This window comes from Cygnus olor, chromosome 1 (assembly GCF_009769625.2).
Source record: "Cygnus olor isolate bCygOlo1 chromosome 1, bCygOlo1.pri.v2, whole genome shotgun sequence".
Classification (NCBI taxonomy): domain Eukaryota; kingdom Metazoa; phylum Chordata; class Aves; order Anseriformes; family Anatidae; genus Cygnus; species Cygnus olor.
Window position 1 is genome coordinate 14,385,874 of NC_049169.1, and position 25,387 is coordinate 14,411,260.

Genomic DNA, 25,387 nt, shown 5'->3' on the forward strand with positions numbered 1-25,387 from the left:
GCTGTATAGTCATTATTCCTTTTGCAAGCAGATATAGTTAGAAAACCTGAAAAGTATGCAACGCCTAGTTTTAACACCTATCTATGGTTTGCAAAACAGATTTTAAATTAAACAATATAAAATTTTCTGAAATATTTTACAATCTTCTTAAATGCCTAGTCCTAGGAAATCATTCCTGAACACAGTTACATGGCTTCAGAAGCGTTTGAAATCACACACAACTTATGCAGCCTTTTGTGCTGCAAGAAGGGTGTAACTCTGGGCCTTCAAACACATAGAACAATGGTCAAGTCTTTTTTTTCCCCACTAAACAAAATATTTGCCTTTTTTTTTTTTTTTTCAACGTGGTAACAGCATTAACTCTCAACTACAAAGAATTCAAGCACAGGTAAATATGTGTTTCTAAGAACAATGTAGTTTAAAAACTGCCTTGCAAGTCTGCCTGTCTGAAGACTTCCTTTGGCATATTTGTGCTTCAAAGGGTCAAAAACAATCAAGAACTTGTGATACTTTCTTCCCAGCACAGACAGGAAAGAGAACCCCCTACAGAAGAAATCAAAGACACTGAAGTCAAGTCAATAAACACGTTGACAAGTTATTTAGGTAAAATCTATGTAGTGCAAGAACAATGACACTGTATATGTTAAAGCTGTGTTACTTTGGTCACTACAGCATTCATAACTAATTACAGCACTACAACAACACGTGTATCCACTGAGTAAATATACACTTCATAAGGTATTTTCTACCCTCCTAAGTAACACCAGGAGCAGTTTTGGAAATAATCAGTTACTATTCCTATATGTGTTATTCCCTATTCCTGCTGCTAGGTCAGCAATGTATTCATTTACAGGTTGCGGACAACAACACAGTTAAATGTATTTTAAAAATCGATGTCATCCTATGATGAATGCAATCATTTAAGTTCTTCATGGTACAGAAGGTACTTCCAAATAGTAACAACAAGAAAGTATCTATGCAAAATTAAGAGTTTTGAGAAAAATTATGTAATTTTGGAAAAACAATATTGGTATTTGAAAATATACAATGTGTAAGTGGTAGTGCTGATAACGTAACAAAAAGTCTGTTGTGCTATTCACTACAGCGCACACACAGTCTCTCACACTGCTAGCTAGCTACAAGCACTCAAGAAAGAGGGTCAGAAAAAAATGAGATCATTATTCCTAAATGTCTCCTGAATGTATTGGTAATTGTAGCTGGCTAATTCTATGTTTGTATAGGGAATTATTCCCTTTGTGAACTGGATGAATGGGAGACATCTCCAGGGGGCAAAGAAGATGATCAGAGAAGCCAAGAATTCGAATTACATCTATGACATGACAGACTCTTGAAAAAAAGTCTCCAAGTGTTTCAAGGCATTTCAGAAAAGAAGAAAAAATAGCTTCATTGTCTAAGTACCCCTTGAAAAATCATGTAGTTGGAGTTTTGATATTTCCATTTCTTAAACAAATAAACATTTGAAAAGCATTCAATCTAAATTCAGTGTCATCGACAGAAGTCATTTCACAGATTTAAGCAGGCTCTGGAAGAAGGCCCAGGGGAATAAAGGTTAGTCTGCTTTACACAAGTGGCTGTTAGTTCTCTCCTTCGTATCAGGTGTCAATTCAAACTAATCCAATTTCCTGATTAAAAATACTATTATGAGTGGCAACTATTTACTAACCACTATGTAATGCGGTGAAGATGTGAGCCCAGCTCATAGTAACATTCTTAAAAAGACTGTAACAAAATTCCCCATGCAATGGTAAATATAGTTAATAGGTAAGATGTTCAATTTGTTAAATATATTTATATATTATATACTCCCTCATCAAAACTGCCCTCCTATGAAATTTCAGACTGGGGCTGAGAATGGATGAAGTATGCTCTAAGTCTCACTCAAAAATCCTGAGGGATTGCCACTTTGGACATCAAATTAGGAAAAAAAGAGACACTCCAGTAAAACATGGTAATTTCCAAATATTTATCTTCTGCTCCACAGATATCCCAAAACAGGAAAACATATAAAAGCTAATACAGCATCTCTCCAAAAATCTGGAAATATTACATCTAAAAGCCATCCCTGCAATTCTTTACCAAATAACTTATTCATTCCCCAGACTGAATATAAAATAAAGTCTAAATGGCTCCAGATCTTCCCAGCCTTGCCATTTGATTCAGATGCATATACAACACTGACCTTCCTGTCAAGTTCAACCACAGCAAGTGAAAAAAAAAAGGGAAGCGTACTGATCACTCTGACAGGAAATTATGGTTAAAAAATAGACAAATTATCTAGTGGAACAACAAAAGCACTGTTCTCACAGAAACAAATGATTATGACATCCAAACAAACCAAAGCTCGAACCAATTTTTAGTATACTTCCAACAGTTCACAGATTCAAGATTTCAAGAACACAGAACCACCTTTCAGTATACAGAAGTTGCCTTTAATTTTTCCAGAATCTTCAAGTATTGGTATAACATGTAGTTCATTTTAAAAGCAAACAGATCTCACTCGTGACCTATTACAGTCACAGACTCTACTTAAACAGGTGACTTACAAGCAAGCTGTAAACTTAGATTTATATTTTTTATGATCTGGATACTCCAGATGGTGACATTTTGCAAAAGATACTGGAACATAGACAACAATGGATTGTTTGAAATTAAATGCAGCCCTTACTTCAGGGAAGCATTAAGTGGGGGCCTAGCAATGCTTAATCTCAAGTAGATACAGATGTTTACAAGTAAACAGATGTTTAAACAGCAAATCCATCCTTACTCACCGATGGAAGATGTTACAGATACCAGAAGAGTTATGTAAAGAAACTAGTGTGTAACAACAGAAATTGGAAAAAAAAAAAATGAATAAAAAAAATACAAAGATGCTTTAGCTACAGGTTTTACCTGCTGCAGACTGTAAAATTTAGTTTGAGTTTACCATTTGGTTTTCACCACTGGTATTTGTAAGCCATTTCAACATTTGAAATATCACATATTAATAAAACTTCTTACAGTGAAATGAAAATGTCACTTCCACTTGTTAAATCTGCAAATACACAACAACTCATTCCAGGGCTGGGAAAAGGGATTCTTAAAAGGGCACATTGGCAGGCTTACACAGAAACTTCTGATTAAGACAGCTTCATATTCGACAAAATATTTATTGATTTGAGGAACATGGAATACCAGATATAGTAAATGTATGTACAGTGGAGTGGTCTGGGGCTGTACTAAAAATGGAAAATAAGAATTAAATCAATTCAAGACGATAAAAGTTTGATGTTTCCTAAACTAAATTCACACCCCTGAATTGCTAGACATGTTATCTATGATTTTTCATGCAAGTACAGTGCACACTAACGGGAATAGACGTGGAACATTAGGAGTATCTTTGAAACAAACTTTAGTATTGATACTGTTGCACTGCAGTTATAGATTTTTATACAAAAAAAAACCAACCCTATCTGCAGCCACTTGCTCTTATGGGAAAAAAAAACACTGTTTAAAATAAGTAACTACAAAAACTAAGGAATTCAGAAACTAAAATAAAGATGTGGAGAACCTCAGACTGTGCTGAGGTCTGTGAAAGGCAACGTGCAAAAAAGAAGCATGTATCATAGGCTTGTGCAGGTATGAGAAGGAGAAAGAAAAGATACAGACCCAAATATATTTAGTTGACATCAAATGAATGAAAGCAGTTGAGAATGCACAGAGGGGGAGTTTGTTTTGGTTAGGATGTTTGTTTCTCTTACAGCTACTATATATCAAGTAAAGTTTCTTCTCTTATTCTTATAACTGGCAAAAAAATAGATATACAATATTTGTACACTTTTAATTGCAAAATGCATACATAAGCTAAGACATAAGTGAGAGTTGAGCTGAAGACAGTAGTGCATTTGGACCTGAAACAGACAGTCATTGATAACTTTTGTATAAACAAACCCCATAATGAACGGCTGATTCTTCAAAAACCTCACGAGAACCTGGCTGAAGACTTACAGGATGCCATTCACCCGCAAGGACGCTGCTGAACTGCACGCACCTTTGCAGTAATCTGCGGGATCCTCTTGCTCCTCATCGTCGGACCCTAGGATCTCCTCCTCTGGCTCTGGCGGGGCGGGCTCTGGCAGGGGTGGCGGCGGGGGCGGCGGTGGTGGTGGAGGTGCAGAGGGGGCTTTCTGCTGAGGCTCTGGCCTGGAGATGAAAGAGAGAGGACACTTAATGAAGAGCTCGGTCAGCGGTAATCCGATCGTTGAGAGGGGAGGAAAGATGCTTTGGGAAATGCGAGTGAAGTACATCTCTTGTTATCTTTTCTATCGCCTTGCGATGCCCCAGGGAGGCACGGACAGAGATGCGCCTCACCGGGCCAAAAGCAAGTTTCAAGTGAATTTGGACTCATTCACTGGAACAGCTTGCAAAAGATACAGAAAGTACATAACAGATATGGACCGGCTTTTTCAATCCCTGCTGAACAGTTGAGGTGTTAGACCCATGTTCTTGAGCATAACTGAGAAGAAATGTTTTTCAGAGGACATCAAGGTAATCGAGTCATTCAAAAGCTCTCGCCCTCTAGCTGAATGAAGAAAGATCTCATTAATACCCGGCAAGAAGCAATCTTCTAGTGACGCCAGCACAAAGCAGACGACTTAAAACACTTCTCATCTGTAGCTGCTGCCAGGACTATGGAAAAACGTATCAGCACACAAGATACTGAAAACAGCTATTAGTAAGAAAGAGAGAGAAATTAACCTTCCTGGCCAGCCCATGTGCACACACGGCACTCTTGAATATGCAGTGACTGGGAAAAAAAAGCCACCACCAAGCAAGAGATGGTATTCTGTCTTACTTCTTCAGCTCACAAAACAAAACAAAAAAGAAAACAACCAGTAAAAAGAAATATTTTGTTACTCAAAGTGTTCTATAGCTTTTTATGAGAAAAATTATACTTGGTATTTCTAAACACCTACAAATTACTGACATTTTGAAATTCTGAGCGTTTTCAGTACACATAAAAAATGAAATCCAGAGTTGAAGCCTATCTGTTTGTGTAACAACCAAGAAAACCTCCAAACAGGTTTATGCTGTTATTTTTTGTATTCATACTTCATACAAATAAAAAAATATTTATTTGTAAAATGATATACTTGCAAAATACACTTGCAAAATAACTTAAAGCATGCATGCCGCCAAAAGCTGCTATAATTTGCATGTATATCTACCTCAGATCTAAGCTGTCTCAAAAATGTCATATTTTATCATTCAAATAACCACAACTGAAAAAATACCGTAACTTGTTATTTTTTCATCTCCCAAAACTCAGATTCAAATGCTTCCTTGATCATGAATAAAAACTATATTTATGTTTATCCTGCTCCTATATTCATCCTTCTCATAATCCCCCACCACTTTTTTTTTTTTTTTTTTTTTTTTAACTTTTTACACACTGCAGTTGTTCAAGAAAGATAGCATTTGGAGTAGACAAGTACACAGTTGGTCAGAAATAAATTCCATTGGCAAGATGCACCGCCTGCACAGCAGCTGCTATTATGCCTTTGCTTTAAAGGACATTACTGGAAGTTGCACACATACCAAATTTATCTGCCTGATACTTCTTTCAGAAAATATTCTTCTACGATTTCAGTAAACGGTCAGATTTTAAAAGGATATTTGGAACTAGTTTATTATTGGAATACAATGGCTTAAGTTATGTCAAGCAAGCTACCATCATTCTACCTCATTCTGAGCACATTTCAATTTCATTATTTTGGTCACATAAAATGATACAAACATGGCAAAAATCTAGTAGATTAGAGCAATGTGGTACCAGTCATAATTTCAAAAATCCATTGGAGTTGTGCTGATTTTGTCTTTTAAGCAAACAACTACTAGATCTATTTCTTCACATGATAAAAATAATGTTTTAAAGAGAATTGGAAGCATTTCTGGAATTGAGATTCACACACTTTGTCACTCATTTTGAAATAACTGTCAAGTAATACCAAGAATCTCCTTCCAAGAGAGCAGAAGAAGGAATTTATTTCTAGGGAAACTGACTAACAAAACAGAGCTTCTGAGTCTTTCTCAAGCTACTATATTTGACTTTGGTTTGCAAAGGGTTATTTTTTCCTGTCTACAATCCTTGCTGCATTCAGTACCCTGGCATTCAGAAGCATTTTCTTATTCTCCGTTGTGGACATCAGGAAGGAAGGGGGGAATTCATTTCCTTCTGGGGTGATTTATGATTTTATCTGCCAGTAACAAACGCTGATTTAAACTGAGAAAGATCTTTGATTTGCTCTTTTAGCTTTGCTTGCACCTTTGGAAGCAATTGAATGTTACGATGTGGAGAACGGTGAGGGAAAGAAATGCCACTACGTTACACCAGCCTGCCTGCTAATTCTGTATTACTGCCTTCTTTTTCCATCTGTTTGCTTTAGTTTAGGATTCTCAGCAAGGGACACTGTTGTTTGGTTTTGTTCACTGTTACATTTCTGAGCTGTACGTAAAGATCAAGTCTTCAGCGCTTGACTTGGCTGCTTAAGTTCTGCCTACAAGTTCAGTAGCTCAGACCAGCATCACTGATCCTTGCTCTTCTGCCAATACACAACTTGACAATAGTGAGTTATGACATCAGTCTGTGAGAGAACTCCAGTTTTGCTGTTTCTTAGTAGCCCTGTTATTGAATTGGAAATGTAAGATACTACGAATGTTCCAACAACCACAGAATCACAGAATGGTTTGGGTTGGAAGGGACCTTAAAGACCACCCAGTTCCAACCCCCTGCCATGGGCAGGGACACCTCCCACCAGACCAGGTTGCCCAAAGCCCCATCCAGCCTGGCCTTGAACACCTCCAGGGATGGGGCATCCACAGCTTCTCTGGGCAACCTGTGCCAGGGCCTCACCACACTCATGGGAAAAGCTTCTTCCTTATGTCTAATCTAAATTTACTCCTTTTCAGTTTAGATTTAGATATCTTCCTTTACGATGTATGACAAATACACAATTCATTCAGCTTACACTGGGGATTTTTTTTAGTATAGAATTTTTAGTATAGAACTGCAAACTTGTTAAAACGTGAACTAATTTCTCATTGAAGTGGACTTCAAAACATCTTTGACATGAACAATTCAGACATTAAGAAAGCTGTAATAAACATGCTAACCTCCATTTCCTTTTAAGAAACATAATTGTCCGAAACTATCATAACGTAAGCTATGCAACAGTTGCCTTATTTCAAATTATTTCTCTTCTTAATATCCTAGCATGTTTTATGCAATGACGTGCATTATGTAACACACCCATACAGAGGCATACACTAAATCTATTTTTCTTCTTTCTGCAGTAATCACTTGGTACTCTGTGGTCTACCACTACTAGGTTATTCATCACCATCCGAGCATAAACACTTAATTAAAAGAAGATGACACACTATTTCTAGACTCACAATATTCTGACAGTGGGTATGCAGAGAACTGACCGTCTCCACAGGCTACAATGACAAACCTTACAATCACATTAAAATAAGCAATACAAACAATTAACAAACACTACTCAAGATGTTTTTATCTTTTATTTACTCATTTCTAAACACAGCACAGGCTGATCAAAATACAACGAAATCCTATTTTTAACCTACTTTTAGAGGGAATGCTTAATAAAAGACAAAAGAAAAGCTGAAGCATTTCTCCTCTACAGTGAACACAAAGGAATATATGCCGAAATGCTAACTGGGGTCTTACAGCAAAGCAGTTACCCTCTTCAAGAACCACTAAATTACTGACATCTGAATTTTACTTCTCCCTCATGGACACATTGCTTCATGGTCCAGCTGGGGAACAGCCAACAGTAAAAGCAATCAGCATAACATTAAAACCCGGAGATGTTGAGAAAATTGTACCACGACAAGTTCGGGAAGAGGTGTCCAGCTTTGTTGTGGTGGGTTGCTTTGCTATTCCTCTATTTCGGAAAAGGTAAAACAAGAGCAGCGAGGGTGATTAAAAACACGAAATGCCTTCCATATGGGAAGCATCTGAACATACCAGAGCTCTTCAGTCAGGAAAACAGACAGCAGAGATCTATAAAATCTTGAGAAGAACAGAGAAAGTGAATAGGAAATGACTGTTCACTGCCTCACCCCACACAAATTGAGCCAAGTTTGGAAAAAAACACTAAATTAAAAAAAAATTTACTTCTGTGACACGGCGTTAAAAGCTAAAGCCACTTTTTTCCCTGGATAGCATGGGTGAGAGAAGCTTACCTATGCCCAAGTAGGGATCGGTAAAACTCCTGGAAGAAAGATCTCCTGATAGCTCAACGAAAACTACCTTTGACTTGGGAAGCATGAGATGGATAGATTTTGGAGAGTGTTCAGCACATCAGGGCCCTGCCCTGTGCTCCTCCTGAGGCGTCTGCTCCCGGCTAGAGGGCCGCAGCCGCACCTCGGGCCTGACCTGGAGCGGCCATTTCATCTCCAGACACTCCTCCCTGTTCCTCACCAAATGAGTCGCTGTCATGGCTAAAGCACAGAACAGGCTTCGGGCCTCTTCATCCAAAACCCTCATCAGGAGAAAAATCATGTTTTTGTTGTTACTATCAAGCAGTGAATAAGAATGCATTGTAGACAAGATTGCTACACTAAGATTACTTGAAGAAACCAGCATGGTGCTCTCCACAGGGGACAGGCATAACACAGGAGGAGACCTTCTCTGTGAACACTGTAGGCATGATGAACTACTCAATTTTTTTAGTTTAAAGACTACCTTTTGGGTAGCAGAACTTTAGCCTGAATGCAGCTAAAACATGATTCTCCTGCCTTTAAAAGAGCATTGTCTCAGAAGGAAAACAGACCGAGTTAAATGAAGAACTACTAGGGGGAGACAGAAATAGATGAGATGATACGGCTAGGCTAAAACTACCTCAGCCTAAGGGGAAGACGAAACTTTCCTTAAGATTTACAGATGAATATATCCAGAGAAATTTATTTGCTAATAGAAAATGCAATTAAAAGGAAGGTAAATGACTCCTTCATATATTTAATAAAATAAAACTTGGAAACAACTGTGTTCTAACAATGTTATGAATCTCCTGCCATGTCCACTGAGGCTCTTTGGGGAATTTCAAATTGAAGAGAAAACAAGGAGGCGGGGGAGGGTAACCATCAGAAGAAATGTGCTGTAAGCCTCCTAACGCTGAGATGTGAGCTTTCAGAGAGCTGTGAGTGGGTGTGGGTCCATCTGGAAGGAGCTCCAGCGATGCTTCCCTCCAGATCCAGCAGGCAAAATCATTCAGGGCAGGACTCTCAGGTGCTGCAGAGCTTACAGGCTGAAATCTCTGCACACAAGTCTCTTCCAGCTGCTATTAACTGCTTAAGGACTCAATTATTAAAAATCTTTCTCTAATGTCCAAATGGTGCCTGCTTTTCTAGTTGAACTCCTGCCTATTCTTTTTCCCAAATGCAGATTTAGTTTAATTAGACACATGCCTGCTAACAGTGAGCTCTGTGAACCTAAGACAGCCTTAAATGAAGGTTTTCTAAATAAAGGCATGCATGCATGAAGCAACAAAAACAAAGAAATCAAAACAACCCCTAAGTTCTTCTTCAAGGATGAAAATCATTTAAGATGTAAGAGTTTTAAATTTGTTGTTGTAATTATGAATAATTTAAAATTTTAACAGTTATACAGTGCTTGTAATTTTATATTATAATACTTTGTAATTATGCCAGAGATTATTTTACTGTTTTTAGAATCAAAGACTATAAATTTAGAAGGAAACAGGTTATAAAGAGACATGTTTTAACTAACTCCAAGAAATTGTTCAAGTGAACTTCCTGAGACCTAAAGCCTAGCTTTAAGTGAAAAGCTCTACTTGGGTTCTTATATGAGTGCGGACCAAGAATAGACTTTCCAATTCTAGAATATCCATGCATAAAGAGAGACTGCTGGTGTGTCCCAAGCATGAAGCAGTTTCCACATCTGGTCATTATCCAACAAAATTATCATTCCTCCAGGGACTGTTAACATTCCTTTCAAAGACAGCATTATAACTTACAACATCCACCACTGCTCGTGGAAACCCCTCCTGGAGCAGGGGAGGCTGAGACACAGTAGCTTCTGTAACCTCAAACAAACACCAAGACAGAGATTTAATTTTTCATTCCCTTTTTGCGTGCTGTCCTTTTGGAGGCAACTCTGGGCTTCAGCGTACACTGAAGGCAAAGTAAAATGCCAAGGAAGTCTGCCTTCTTCCTTTCAAAACAACAGGTACTATAAATAAACACCATTTCAAGCAGCCTTCTCATGCCTCCACCCCAGCCTAGCAGCAGAGTACTGCTGCTGTGAGACATCCTTTTCTTTTTCTGCTCCTGACCATAGAGTCTCTCCTTTTCCTTGCTGGAAATTACACAGCCATGAGGGATGATGAACCCACGAGCTGAGCTTCTCGCTGTGTGCCCACGCCATCGGCAGATCCAAGGCAAGGCGAGCAGGAGGAGCTCACCGCCAAGGGCAGCGTTGAGGGGAACCAGTCACAGCCTACGATTATAACACACTGCATCTAACACAAAGCAGTAAGGTCTGCCTGCCTGGTGGACAAAAGAGAAACTGGCTCTTTTGGGCTTTCTCTGGGACAGCTACACCAAGGTCCCAGAACCAAATGGTGTCAAGCTCTGAAAGTCAGTCCTCCCCCCCAATTTTGTTCTCAAAAAGCTGCAATTCTTAAAATATTCTCAGGGCTGCAAATCATAAGTTAAATCTATCCAGGAAGCTTCAATCTTAACTGTACTTATGTTTTCTTCTCACACACTGGTTTCTAGCAGAGTTCTGCCTTCCAGACCCTTTCTCCATTACAGACTTGCAGAGGGGAAAAAAATAATATCAACAATCAAGAAAGAAAAAAAGACTCGCCTGGTGACACAAAGAGAAAATACCTAGCAGTATACTCAGCAGCTTACACACCGCCCATATTTCTAGCCTCTGGTGAAGTGTTGTAAAGGTTGGGAAAGTTATTTTAAAAAATTTGCACCAAATCCCTAAAAGACAAAGAGGAGAAATCCTGCTGTCCTAGCTATGTGGGAGATGTACCGATCAGCAGAGAATAAAGAGTTTCTTGTATGCGCATTCTAACAGATGGCAAAATGAAACCTCCACCTGAAGTCAGACAAGGCAGCTCGCTCCAACAAAATGATAAAAGCCTAGTTAAAAAACAAACCAGTCTCATGTCTCCATATGAAGCTTCACCTTCTCCAAATTCTCCTTTGAGAAGGTGCTTCTGCTGTCTCCCTGAGCACACGCTTCCATCTCTGACCATCTAGAAGACCTTACAGGAGACACCAGCGTGCAGCGAAGGACACAGCCACTATTTCTTTGGCTTCTTTTTCCATATTACCGTGGTTAAGCTCTGTGATGGGTTACTTTTAACAGAACGACTCACACATGTATAAATGGAAATTATTTTCTGACTCTCTTTTTGGCATGTTACATTGTAGTATTTAGCTTTTTACTTTCTGTGTCTCATTAAATTATAGTGTTTCTAGTCTTTCTATTAATAAGATATGATCAGAAAGCACGCTGCTTGTAGTTTCGGTATCTTACAGTTGCTACTAGCAACAAATTTGCAAGTTGTGAAGGGGAGGAAGGAGAAGCATCCTCTGCTCTCCAAAGGCGCTCTTTGCCCCTGTGGAAACAAGTAGATTTAACAGAATTGGCATCAAAACCCCTCACATCAACAACCCAACAATACAAGCTGACAGCTTCCATAGAGTTAATATAAACACAGGTGCACCATGAGTAAATATACATTCCATGTGTTATAAATTAAACAAATACAATTGTGATAATCAAACCGAGCAGAAATAAGTCAATACATACAGCATTTCACACCCTTTTGTACTCGTTTAATGTAATCCTGGCCTCAGGTGATCATCCCAATGCAAAAAAAAAATCCACATTATTTTTCATCCCCTCGCTTACTTCATGTTTGGGAACCTAGTTCTATAGGGCAATGAATGACACATGGGTAAACAGACAAACGTTTTGGATGGGACAAACACTGGGGAATGTAACTCCCAGGGGGAAAATAACAAGAGCCTGAAGGGGTAAGGTCACACTTAAGGTTACACAGCAGCCAGAGGAACCTCTTCATCTGCAGCAAATATAAAGCATTGCAGCAGTGATAAATTCTGAATGCCAGTTTGAACTCCATTGATACCAAACTCCACCTTGTTCACCTTGCTCTCCAGAGGCCAGAACAACATGGATTCTTTATAAAAAGCTATCATAACTCCTTTTCTCCAACAGACCACTTTCTTTCAACATGAGGGATTGATCTCAACCTTTCTAAAAACACACAACCCACTCCTAAACTTCCAAGTGCTATTAACTTCTCCTCCATGTAACTTTACAAGAATTTTAACTAAGTTCTTCTCAACTTCTGCTAACATTTAATTTTATGAAAGTACCTATGCTTGCATTGCAGTAACAGTAAATAATAAAAACAAGCTAAATAAGAGCAATTTAAACCTTTTTACCTTAAGTATTGGATGTACATTACAAATACATCTATCATTGAAAAAATTGTCAGGTTAAAATTCTGTTAAGCTGTTAAAATTCTTCCATTTGGGGTATAATATATGTAGGCATAAATACAATATATGAAAACATCTGCTTTCAGTTTCTCTCTACATATTGCTCATCACATTAATTTAAGTATCCGCTTTCATAACAGAAATCTATATCATAACATAAATCTATAAAAGAAGTAAATAGATTGCAAAGTTCAGAAGCAGTCAGAAGTAAGAAAAATGTAAAGTTACAGATGAATGTGTTTTAAGAAAACTCATTCTCATCCAAATACAGACAAACAGCAAGCAGCTGGTTTTAAATACAGCCTCAAAACTTTAAGGGCTGCACCTGTGCTTAGAGGTGAAAAATTGTTAGCATCTATTCTTCAATAGCTGATATTATTATAAGCAATAAAATAATCTAGGAACCTGGATGCTGAATGACCATGCATAAGCTAGGACCAAGAAATGAGCAGCCAGTAGGCACAACCATGGCATCTGCACAGTTCTGCACACCATCTTCTCTGAGCTTTCCTGCACCTGAGAGAGTTTTTGCAGCAAAAATTTCAACAGTGGTGAAAACAGGCAGCTGGCAACCTCTTCTAGACACAGGAATGTGACCAGTCTTTAGCTCTGAGTTACAATCCAGAACAGTGACACCAGCCACCATGATTCTGGCTGTTAAATTTAGAGACTGACTTTTCATCTCCGGTATGTGGACTTTCACACCGCAGCAAGGCTGACTCGATGAGGCCTTCTTCATTTTCTACTCGGGTAGCGTACCATGCCATTTGTAACTCTTTACTTGGTGCTTCTGTCTTTTTGTCTTCGTAGAGGTGGTAGCAATTATTACCGTTCAGACACCTGGGAACACTTTTTATTTGGATAATGGCTTGATAAATTGATCTAGAAGAAAAACAATAGCTTCAGTTTCTAGGAAAAATGAATCTTCTTTTAAAGTGCCTAGCTCTCAGAATGGATTTTTCACCTTTTTTTTATACTCTATAATGCAAAGTTAGAACTGATCTCTTGCCCAACAACCATCTGCGCCTCTTACAGAATATGGCATCTTCTATTTATTTGACGTAAATGCAATGCCATATGCTTCCCAAAGCAGCTGCGTCCAGCGTCCTCTCCTGTGACACATTCCCTCAGCGCACAGGTCGTTATTCTTCCTAGTGCTGCTCATTCAACATTCCCAGGGAAAAATACCTTTCAACCCCTTATTCCCATCAATCACCTCTCTCGTGGGCTGTAGGGCTTGTTTTGGAGCTCTCCATTTTGTTTGAAGTTTGCAGCTTAAGGTCTGTTCCCTCGGTTGGACCTTCACCAAGCGGTGGTTGCCTCAGGAGAACCAGGGAAGTCACCTCAGTATTTTAAAGCCCTGTCCAGCCTGTTCAACTGGCTTGGATGAGGCAGTTTTGGTTACCGAAAACTGTGATGAGGTTTTCAGAACCTCTTCTGTGTCAGCAAGTCTGAGAGTAAGGGTTATCCAACCACCTGATTCATCCCAGCCTTGGCGTGCTTTACCTCACAGCATGGATGCTGGATGACTCACTTATAGGAATATTCCTATTTCTAACAATAATTGCAATTCTGATCCATGGTGAAAAAAAAAAAAAAATCAAGGAATCCCAGCTGTCGTGGAATCCCAGCCGGACATTTGCTCTCGTAGAGAAGATTTAAGTGTGAGGATGAGCCTGCCTCCTGGAGTAAGATCCTTCCATATCCCATGCCTTGATACCAGAACGCATCCTGCACCATGTCAGCCACCTGCAAGCCTCAGGAAAGGCAGGTCATCTTGCAAGGGTACCTTCTGAACCCAGTTAACAATACGAAGAGGACAGCAATTATTACTGCTGGGAGTAATACTCCATTTCACCTCTTTCACACAAATAATCCCATCTCAGGGTTTCTCAGAAGGCCAATGGTGTCCTGAACATTAGCTAGAGCTGTTAGAAAAACTGAAGAATTTTCAGATTCCAGGTTTCAAAAGCCAGAGGTCAAGGATAATTGGCACAGCACAGTACAAGACAGAAACACGCTGACTCCTAATGACAGTTAAAGGATGGTGACATAGCTTCAAAGATATGGCCTACACAAAGCAGAAACCAAGGTCAAAGGAACATTGCAAGTTTACTGCTGACAAAAATGGAAATACTGAGTTTTATGGTGGTGGCACAGCTTCTGATCTGACTGGTGCTAAAACTAAGATATGCTACATATGTTTGCGATGTATTGCCTTGACTTTCACTAAGCTGAGTCAGTGCCAAAGCTGGCTAAAGTCTACTCTGGCATCGGCTCAGTTATCTGACAAGCCTCAGTGAAGTCTTCAAGAAGCTGTGTAGACTATCAGCAGTAATGGATGGAAAAGAGCTGAAGAAACCTCTGAGCTGAACACTGTTTCAAGAGAAGAACTGAGCATTGTGGGCTCATCTCACCTTATGTACCTATAGTTACTACACAGATAAATAAGTTTTTCTACTCCTGAACGAAGAGGTAGATGCAGTGAGTGCACACATGGGTTATCGCTTAAAAGCAGAACTTTAAATTGCTAAACCTCTAAAAAGGCGATAGCCAAAACACAAGCTGATAGCAAGATGGGATGGAGATACTCTGTTATAAAGCAAGACGTCTTTAAATCATTAGCATGACCAGGCAGCCAAGCCTTGGACAGCTGTAAAATGCTTTTGAGCTTAATCCTGATTGATAGTGAGGGTGCCAGACATACAGAAGAGGCTAATACTCCTCTGTGAGCATTTTATCTACTTGAATTTCTACAAGAGTTCCAGTTAGGATAAATCAGCTTCCTTTAGATATTTGACGAATTCCTGCTAGGCAACACCAGATACAGATTAGCCGTGTAGTGCTAGGGGTGGGGATGATTCACTGAGATGCACAGAGCCTTTCACACTTCTGAGGAATTCTGCTTCCAGCCAGGTTCATCTTCTCAGAGGGTTCTGACTTCCCAGAACATCCCACTTCTCCAAGGTGGAGTAAGTACTTTATGGTGTAGGAGGCATAGAGAAATGCAAAGAGATAGATGAGCGATGTCTCACCCTAGTCCACTCAAACATGAAAGACAAAGTGCAGGCTTCAGAACTCCCTTCCCTTTGTGACTCCTGGTACCCAAATGAAAATGCAGCATTTCTAGGAAGCTACCGGATACCTTTAAATCATGCCTTCCTCACTCCTAACTTTTCATTAATAACAACTGAAAAGAACTACCTGAAGATCTCATCAACATAGATATAATTCTCCAGAAATATAACTTTTAGGGAAGTATAAGAAGCAGCCAATTTTTTGTTTATTTTAAGCACAAACTTCACCTTCTTTACCTCTGAGTGATGTCCCAGTCAATCCCTATCCAAATTTTCACAAGCACATAGAAGACACTTCATAAAATGGATGTCTCTAGTTCTTCCAGTTTCATCTGACTTTCCCTTAGGTTTCTGCGTATCAGCTACAACCATTTCTTGAACAAACATTAACACTTAACAAACACATGGTAAGCAAAAAAATAAAATAAAAATGGAGAAGCAATGGTGTTAAGCTACTGAACAGTCTTCAGCAAGGGGCATGAGAGCCTGGTTTCCTAATCATTCGCCATGCCAAGGGGAAAAATAAAAGGAGTCACCGTAAGAGGTCTCCTCATCCTTATGATGCTAAAAATAGAAAAAGATATAGTAAGTCCCACTGAAAGGTAACAGGAGGTTGAAAGAACAAACAAGAGAGGATTATCTTTTGAAAACCCACAGAAAATGAAAAACATAGGGAGAGGATTGCCACAAAAAAGAATGAGATTTATGCGGAAGTCCTCATAGACCTTTGTGAAAATCATTTAAAAGAGCGGAGAGGTGAAGACTAGCCTGAAAAGGCTAGGACTAAGACAGACCGATTTTCGTTTTGTCCCTGTTTTGCATCAGTGCTAAGCTCCCCTTGCTTTCAGTACAGAAAAGTCCTTGCTATTTCCATGCAAATATATCAGCAATAATTGTGTATTTAATGGTGCTTTTCTGTAACGTTAGAGAAACATAATGAAAATTAATTTCCTATTGCAAAGAGCAAACAAGAGGTTTCCATTTCCACTGTTACACAGATCTACCTCTTACAACAGATTCATAATCGTTGTTAAATGTTTTTTTTTTTTTTTTTTTTTTTTTTTTTTTTTTTTTTGTGGTTTGAAACATTTCCTAGCTAAAAATGTAGGTCTGCACCTCTTCCCTTGCACAAAAATACCAACCACAGGCCCGTGTCAGCCCTCCTCACAGTGCCTCGGGGTTGCCATGGAAACTGGCCCTGCTTTCTGCTGCCAGCACCAGCTCCGTGTGAGCAGGAAAAGAGCTTAAATAATATTTATGTAATATGCAGCAGAGACCATATATACAAGTTTTATGATTTTATGGGAGGCCTGCAGACTGGTTAAAGTGGCTTCAAGAATCCATGGATTGTTTCATTCAGACATTCAAAGTTTATTTATATTGCTAGGCTCAAAATCATACCACAGGGAATATATACGAAAGTGGAATTCACTATCTTCTTTTTTCCTCATTTTCAATTAAAGAGACAGGCGGGTTCCATACTTTGTAAGTGAATAAAATCATGTGTTCTTGAATGTATGTACTGTGAAAAAAAATAGAATTTGATTTCTTCCTTAAAGTGAGACTACCCGTACATCTTATTCCCAAAAAGCCATAATAGATGACTAACAAAGAGGTTTTTTGGTAGCAGACTGATTTTGAAACAAAAGAAGGCCAACCTAACCTTCATTATTTCCCTTATTTTAATAAGTGACATGTGTTTCTTCTCTTCCCCCCCCACCGCCCCCTTCTTTCAAAGAATTTTTGTGTAACAATACTGCAGGAATTTGGCAATTCTCTTTTTCCTGACTAGAAGCTGACACATTCTTCTGACTACTCCCTGACATGTCTGACTTACCCTGTCCTCTGTGCAGTAAATAATCAAGTGTACCTTGCCACCTCGAATCTTGTTAAGTCACTGTCTTATTTACAATCAAGCTTTGTTAGATCACTACGTTATATCAATAAATATATTGCCGCTTCTCTCTTCTGAGTGAAGTATATAATTTCATCCGTGACAGCTGTGTACATGCACACAGTCACCTTTCATAGCATGGCTGAGGCTGGCAGGGCCCTCTGGAGCCCAGCTGCTCCCACCCCTGCCCAAGCAGGGCCACCCAGAGCCACTTGCCCAGGACCACGTCCAGGTAGCTTCTGAAAATCTCCAAGGAGAAGAATCCACAGCATCCCTGGGCAGCCCATGCCAGTGCTCAGCTTTTAACACCAGGCACGAGATCAAGAGACACATTCAAACTTCCAAAGACCAAACAACCCAATGAATGGTTAATGCCCCAGAAATGCTTTCAATACCAAAGCAACTTAATTAGACAGCTTACTGTAAACACCAGTTAGAATGGAAATTACCCTTTGGGTCTATTTAAAGGGGGTGGGAGGTGGAAAATGCTGTGGAGAGTCTTAAACATAGAAGAAAAAAAGGCAGTCTCATTTCCCTCACCTGTGTTAGACTTTCTCAGCACACTTTTTCATAGGTAGCCTGTTTGGAAAAGTACATAAATTGAGTATTTCTTCTGTCTGGAAGAATTTCTGACTAGAAATATGAGAGTGGGAGACCAACTAGCATAGACACACTCCACCCAGACAGCCTGGGAAAGAGCCTCAAAGCCAGGTTCAAATCCCTAATCCGAATGATCTGAGATATAAATTTTACTTCAAATATATGTTGTTCTAGCCTATATCATAAATCAATACTCAAAGCCTATTGCTAGAGTTAAATCTTACTGTCTCTCTCACCTATATAGCTTTTTTTTTCCAGATAAATATTTAAGTTGCAAACATTAGCTAGAACAAATTATCCTTCCTGAAACAGAAATCCCATGGAAAAGGAGTAGACCCAATAACTTGAGTGCAATGATATCAGAAGGGCTCTGGTAGGACATATCAAAGATCTACCTAACACCAGTATCCTTTATCTGAGAAACAGCCCTCTGCAGATGTCCATGGGAAAAGCTGAGCACAAAGTTCCTTCTTCCCCCAGGCAGTCTCCTGGTCTCCAACAAACAGCACCTCTGAGACCGCCAGATGGGACTGCTATATATTTAGTATCTCCCAACTCACATTTATTGCACAAGTCTACCCAATTCCCCCTTGAGCACGTGGAAGCTTACAGCATCCGCATGACATGAAATTCCAGAGCATAATTACGCCTTTTCTAAAGAATCACCTTGTTTTGTTTGCTCTGCAGCTGCCATCTCATAGCTTCAGTTGACATCCCTTGATTCTTGCACTGAAAGTGTCTGAACAGTCATTCTGCAGTCACCCTCTCCCTGGCTCACAATTTAATAGACATCTACTGTATCCCCCTCTGCCATCTGTTTTTCAGTCTTGAAAAGTCCTACTCAGTTCTGTCGTTCCTTACAGGAAAGCTGCTCCATAATTCAAGATCCTCCCTTCCACTCTTCCCAAACCTTGTCGTGCCATACCCTTTGTATGCCATATAGGCAATGCGTGATGGGCTTATGCTGGCATAATGATATTTTGTTCATCATCTCCTCCTTTGTTCCTTATCATGGTTTTGCTTCTTTAAATCGTTATTGAACATAAGGCTGACTCTTTCATGAAACACCTGTTTCAGTGTCAGTTCCCTAAATAAATATCACCTCAGAATCCATTATTTTATATGAAAAGTTAGGATTACTTTTCAATATGTATCACTAACGCTGAATCTCACTTGACACTTTGCCATACTAAATGTTGGTGTGAACATACTGAACTCTGCTTGAGGGAGCTTTTTGACCAAGAACCATCATACTGAAAAGGGAAATAAGAAATGCATACGCTTCCACCAGATAACAAACAAAATAAGCTTTTTCATATTTTCAGGAAAACAAGAAACTAGTTTTGATTGCAGGTTTTTGCTTGTTTTTGCCATCCTAAGTCTGTGACTAGCTCATATGACTGGGGCTCTCCAGAACTGCCTAATTATTTTCTAATGAGAGTGTGATTATGGTATGAGTTATTACTTCTTTGAATAGAAGTAGATTAATCAGTAGTTCTAAAAGGAAATGACATTTCCTTTTAAAATATCATTTTATATAAAAATAATTATGTATCTCGAAGTTTAAATAAATGAGATTTTACTGTAAAGAGATCTGAAATTAAAAATATTTACCAAAGTAATACATAGACTCTTGCTCTGCTTTAGTTAGCATCAGACAGAATCACAAAACACACACTTTGCAAAATAATGCAGATAAGACATGTGCTGCAAGATAATTTTATCTTTGCCTCAGAGATAGTACCCAGGCTTCCATCTAGCTTGAAAAGAACATAGACAATTTATCAATACAACCAGTGACTTTAAGGTAGTTATCATATCCACAGAAATTCATGTATAAAGAAAAAGTAATTGTCATTGCCAAAACAGGAAGAAAACATTGGCATGAAAATCTTAGATACTAAAGATTAGACTGAAAGAGGGGAATAGCGCTCATCATTACACATTTGAAGCCATACGTCAGAAAGTTAAAATGTCCCTTACCTAATATAGTAATGTAAGGAGACTACTAGAAACCTAGTTGTCCTAAACTCCCTCTACCATGACAGAGGAAAAGGGGCAATTAAACATTAGGTAAGTAGTAAGACAGGTATTTAATTTCAGATGACTGATGAATGCTATATTAAAATAATTATGCTTTTTATTAGCTGGGGACAAAATTAAATAGTCCCATCACACAACTGTAAATTTCAGTGATAACTAAAAGGTTATATTCCCAGAACACGACTAAAATGAACTGAACATTTTACAGAACTAAGCTTTGACCAGGAAAACAATCCTTCTCTGGTAAAAGTGGCACTAAAAGATAGTACAGTGATGAAATGTAAAGGTAGATGAGAATAATTTTAATAACAACTGCACAGGCTGCACTGTTATCTATTTGCAAAACTATAGAATCATCTCAGCCATCACAGGACACACAGTTCAGAGCTTACAGCAGATTTTGACTAAGCAGTCTAGAGAAAACAGTAGCTGCTTCAAGCAATTTATAAATTAATAAAACTCATCCATATGTTTGTAGCAGAACAATATATTTAAATATTTATTGAATTTTACAGAGTAATGTTTCATTTCATTATTATGATTGCATAGGAGACCCGGCCTTTGTCATTGTATTTATTTGGTGTTACTCAACTGATAAGAATATATTCAAATAAAGACCCAACAAAATAGTAGAAGGCTGCAATTTAATAGAGTAACATTTAAAAAAAAACAACACTTTCCCTTCATCCATTTCTGTACAAATTGTTATTCATAGAGATGCCTGCTATTTTAACTGCATACCATTAAATAAAAAATAAGCAAAATATTTTTATGAATGTTTGAGATCTATAAAATGAATATGTAACAGTTTTAGTTTGAAAGCAGCTGCTCATTTTAGCAAACGAGGACTCTAGTGTTACACTGATCTTTGTTCAGAAAGGTAGTACAATGGGGCTCAAAATATCTTCCACAAAAAACGTATCTTCCTCCACATGTGGACAATGCATATATTTTATGCATTGCATTCATGTCAACAGCATGAAGAAGTTTAAGATCAACTAGGTGAAAGGGTAAGAGGACTGTAATATATACAAAAAATAACAAAATGAATGGGAATTAATCCTTAAAGCGCAAACTTTTTTAATATAAAATGCCAGTTTGCACTTAAATTTCATAGGAAACCTCAGGCAGTTTGCTCTGACTTTGCCTTAAAGGTATTTTTCTTACTGTCAGGTCCCACTGGAAACAGCACCACACTACCTTACATGCTAGTGTTTGCTGAACTACATGGAGTTGAAATGGATCCCAAAGCTACTGCCTAATAATCAGAGTTTCAATGACTAGAAGCAAAATTATTATAATAAAGTGGGTTTAAAGTTCTTTTTAAGCTCCTTTTCTTTTTTTTTTCAATCCACAGAGTAAAACATAAGTAAAACGTAATTTCTTCTAAGCTAGAAGAAATTTAGCTTACAGGAAAACTTTCCTGTGCATCTTCAAGGTTCTGCTCGCTGCCAACTTTAGCGTCCCAGCACATAGCCTTCAGATGACCTATCCCAATGAGAACAGACAACAGTCGTAAGACATAAACAGGAAGATACATCCATTTATTTCCTGTGTATTTTCTGACTCTGCTAAGAAAAAGTATTTATATCAATTAAAGGAAAACAGAGACATCAGAAATATGACAGCTCATGTTTTCTTGCCAGGTTTTGAGTTGAAGACAGGCTTTTGGTTAAAGCATGGAGATTAAAATAAATGGAGTTCAAAAAAGTAAAAACAACGGAGTTAACAAGTCCAAAGACTTTGCCTCAACTAAGACAAAAAAAGCTACATTGGTTTGCCCCTTCAGACTGTGTTCCTCTTTTTTTTTGCCATTTATTTCGAGCATTTCTCTATGGCAAGTGTTTAATACTTAGTTATGCAGTATATTATCCCTGTGAAGATAATCACAATCTTCCTAAAAATGGAAGTGTCAAGAGTAGACAAAAGTTTCCCTTTTGCAAGGAACAGGCTGGTTAAGTCACAAGCATTCAGTTTGCTGAATGGTGTTATTTTGCACACAAAATCCTTGCTCTTGCAGAATTACACGCAGTTTGCCATTTCTGCAGCCATGATGCGGCTGCTCCAAGTCACATGAAATGGCAGCAGTGAGGGTGCGACGTGTGCATTGTGAGCAGAACCACAGAAGAGCAACCAAAATCTCTGTCAGCAGAGGTTCTCCTCTGACATCCTCCACAGTGCTAAGGATTCTCCATGTAGCTTTAGTGTGACCCTGCTATTTAATAGGTAGAGAATGAACTTTCTGGCTCTTAAGACAGCCAAGGCACCTTCACTTTGTTGTACTCTTATCTTCTACTTTTCTTTTGCTTAAGTTAATGCCTTACTACTTAAGTTAAACATCTTTGTAGAGATGGCCCTTGCATGAAAATGAAAAAAATAAAAATAGTAAATAGCACATTAAATTCAAAGTACTTTGTATGACAAATTAGGAGACTCTAAACAGGGATAAAACGTTTCAGGAAACACTTCCGAAATTTTTCCAACATCTATTACAGCCAATGAAACAACAGCCTATGGAAGAAAAACTGACAAAACAGTTTCTAAAAGCTTCATTGGTAGCATGCAAAGGACCAGAATACAGTATCATTCTGAGTACTGTAATGAAACAAAAATATGAGAATGCACACATACAGAAGCAATGGAGCACGCACACACAGGATAGTAACAGACTATCTTAAACGTGCATCTTTTTCCTTTTCAAAAAGCAGATTTGAGACACAGACACCTAAACATTTCTGGGCTTAAGAACTGTATCACAGCTCTATCCCTTAGATATGCTGAAAGCAAAAGATAATCCAATTCATTTTGTAGATGACATGAGCATCCTTAGATTTTATAACAGAATTTTATTCAGTTCAAGGGAGTTCTCAGGAACCAGAAAGCAAGTCTGCCCCATGAACTTTACAGAATTATGGCAGTAATTTGCATGGTGCAACGCAAAACACACGAAGATAGCGCCTGACAAATTTTGTGGCCTCATATGATGGGATTACAGTATTGCTGGATAAGGGAAGAGCAAATGAAGTCATCTACCTGGAGTTGTGCAAAGCATTTGGCACTGTCCCCTACGATATCCTTGTTTCTAAACTGGAGAGACAGGGATTTGATGGATGGACCACTCGGTAGGTAAGGAATTGGCTGGATGGCTGTACTCAAAGAGTTGCAGTCAACAGCACAATATCCAGGTGGAGACCAGTGACAAATGAAGTTCCTTCCTCAGAGGGTACTGGGACTGGTGTTGTTTAACACCTTTGTCGGTGACATGGACAGTGGGATCGAGTGCACCCTCACCAAGTCTGCTGATGACACCAAGCTGTGTGGTGCAGCCGACACGCAGGAAGGAAGGGATGGCATCCAGGGGGACCTGGGCAGGCCTGAGAGGTGGGCCTGTGCAAACCTCATGAGGTTCAACGAGGCCAAGGGCAAGGTCCTGCACTAGGAGGAGAATTAACCGAAAGCAGCCCTGAGGAGAAGGGCCTGGGGTTGTTGGTTGATGAGGTCAGTATGACCCAGCAATACGCACTTGCAGCCCAGAAAGCCAACCGTGTCCTGGGCTGCATCAACAGAAGTATGACCAGCAGGGTGAGGGAGGTGATTGTCCCCCTCTGCTCTGCTCTCATGAGACACCATCCTGAGACACATTCAGCTCTGGGGCCCAAACATAAAAAAAGACATGGACCTGTTGGAGCAAGTCCAGGGGAGGGACACAAGGATGATCAAAGGGTTGGAGCACCTCTTCTGTGAGGACAGGCTGAGGGAGTTGGGGTTGTTCAGCCTGGAGAAGAGAAGGCCGCAGGGAGACCTTACAGTGGCCTTCCAGTGCCTAAAGGGGGCCTACAGGAAAGCTGGGGAAGGACTCTGTCAGGGGGTGTAGTGATAGGACAAGGGGGAATGGCTTTAAACTCAAAGAGGGTAGATTTAGATTAGATAAGGGAGAAATCCTTTACTGTGAGGGTGGTGAGGCAGTGGAACAGGTTGGATGGGACTTTGGGCAACCTGGTCTGGTGGGAGGTGTCAAGCCCACTCCAGGGGGGTTGGAATAAGATGATCTTTAAGGTCCCTTACAACCCAAACCATTCTAGGATTCTATAGACTTCATATTGAAATTAAAAAAAAAACACTATTATTTGTTCCTTACAAAACAAATCTAGGATATTAGGGTCACACAAATGCTGGGGAAAAGGCCTTCAGTCATAGGCCTTTCATATATGTATGAAAGGCTTACGTAGGGTGAGAAATTACTCTAGATGTTCTCTAAGAGACACAAAAATATCTTAAGGCAAGTCTGAGGAAAATGCAAAGCTTTCAATTTTCTTCAGCTTACTTGTTATACAAATAAAAAGCACATTCTGGCTTAGGAGGGATTTTCCTGCTAATTTAAAACTCAGTTGCAGCAGTTAGACTTGTAAACGAATGGCTCTTTTGGAAAACCTGGAAACAGTGGAAAAAATAACGTGCTTGTTGCACTCTGTTACTCCCCATGTTCAACTAGCTGCAGTTTTGCATACGTCAATTTGTTAATTCTTTCAAGAAAATCAGAACCTAGATGTATGATTCTACATAACAAGAAAGCAGGAGATCAAACTCGAAGTGTTCTCCTACCCATACCACAGCAGAGGTACTGAAAGGCAGGTGCAGGCTGCCCTGGCTGAATTTCCAGTGATGAAGGGAACATGACAGAAAACAAGGCAATGGAGATGACCTGTAAAGCCATACTTTTCTTTATGCAGAAGAATATTGCCGTAGCAACATACATGAAATGAGTTTCCGGATTTTTTGTATTATTTTCTCAGCTTGTGACAGTTCTGCAAGGCTAAATAACTGAGCATATGATTCCATGCCTAAAAAAGGTTTATGGATATAGACTTAGAAATCCCTACAATGCCTGCAATGCTCAGATGCTTTTTTTTTTCCCAGTTAAATTACTCTGCACTTTGAAAGAGACTAGAAGAAATGTACTCATGGGACATAATTCTCTCATGGGAAGGATCAGTTCTAAAATGAACAGACTGCCTAACCTGTTAAAACTCTTGCAAAAAGACCCCAGACTTGCCAAGCACACTACATAAAAAATGAAGGTAGTAGAAACACATCTTCTATTTAATTATTCTGTAGTTTTATTTAGACTACAACTGAAAATAAAATAACAGTCCTTCTGTTAATTTCTTTCTTCTATCTAGGA

At 39.0% G+C, this 25,387-nt stretch overlaps 1 protein-coding gene across 7 annotated transcripts in view; it reads right to left on the reverse strand.

The window, feature by feature from the left end:
• Positions 1-25,387, reverse strand: part of SRPK2 (SRSF protein kinase 2) — a 144,888-nt gene that overhangs the window by 40,632 nt on the left and 78,869 nt on the right. For 6 of the 7 annotated variants that reach the window (XM_040544595.1, XM_040544596.1, XM_040544590.1 and 3 more), the window contains one exon: positions 4,049-4,200. In XM_040544595.1, the coding sequence (XP_040400529.1) occupies positions 4,049-4,200 (152 nt within the window). Of the gene's footprint in view, positions 1-4,048; positions 4,201-21,616; positions 21,652-25,387 lie in introns of those variants that run through there. The other variant, XM_040544593.1, reaches the window with a different exon arrangement.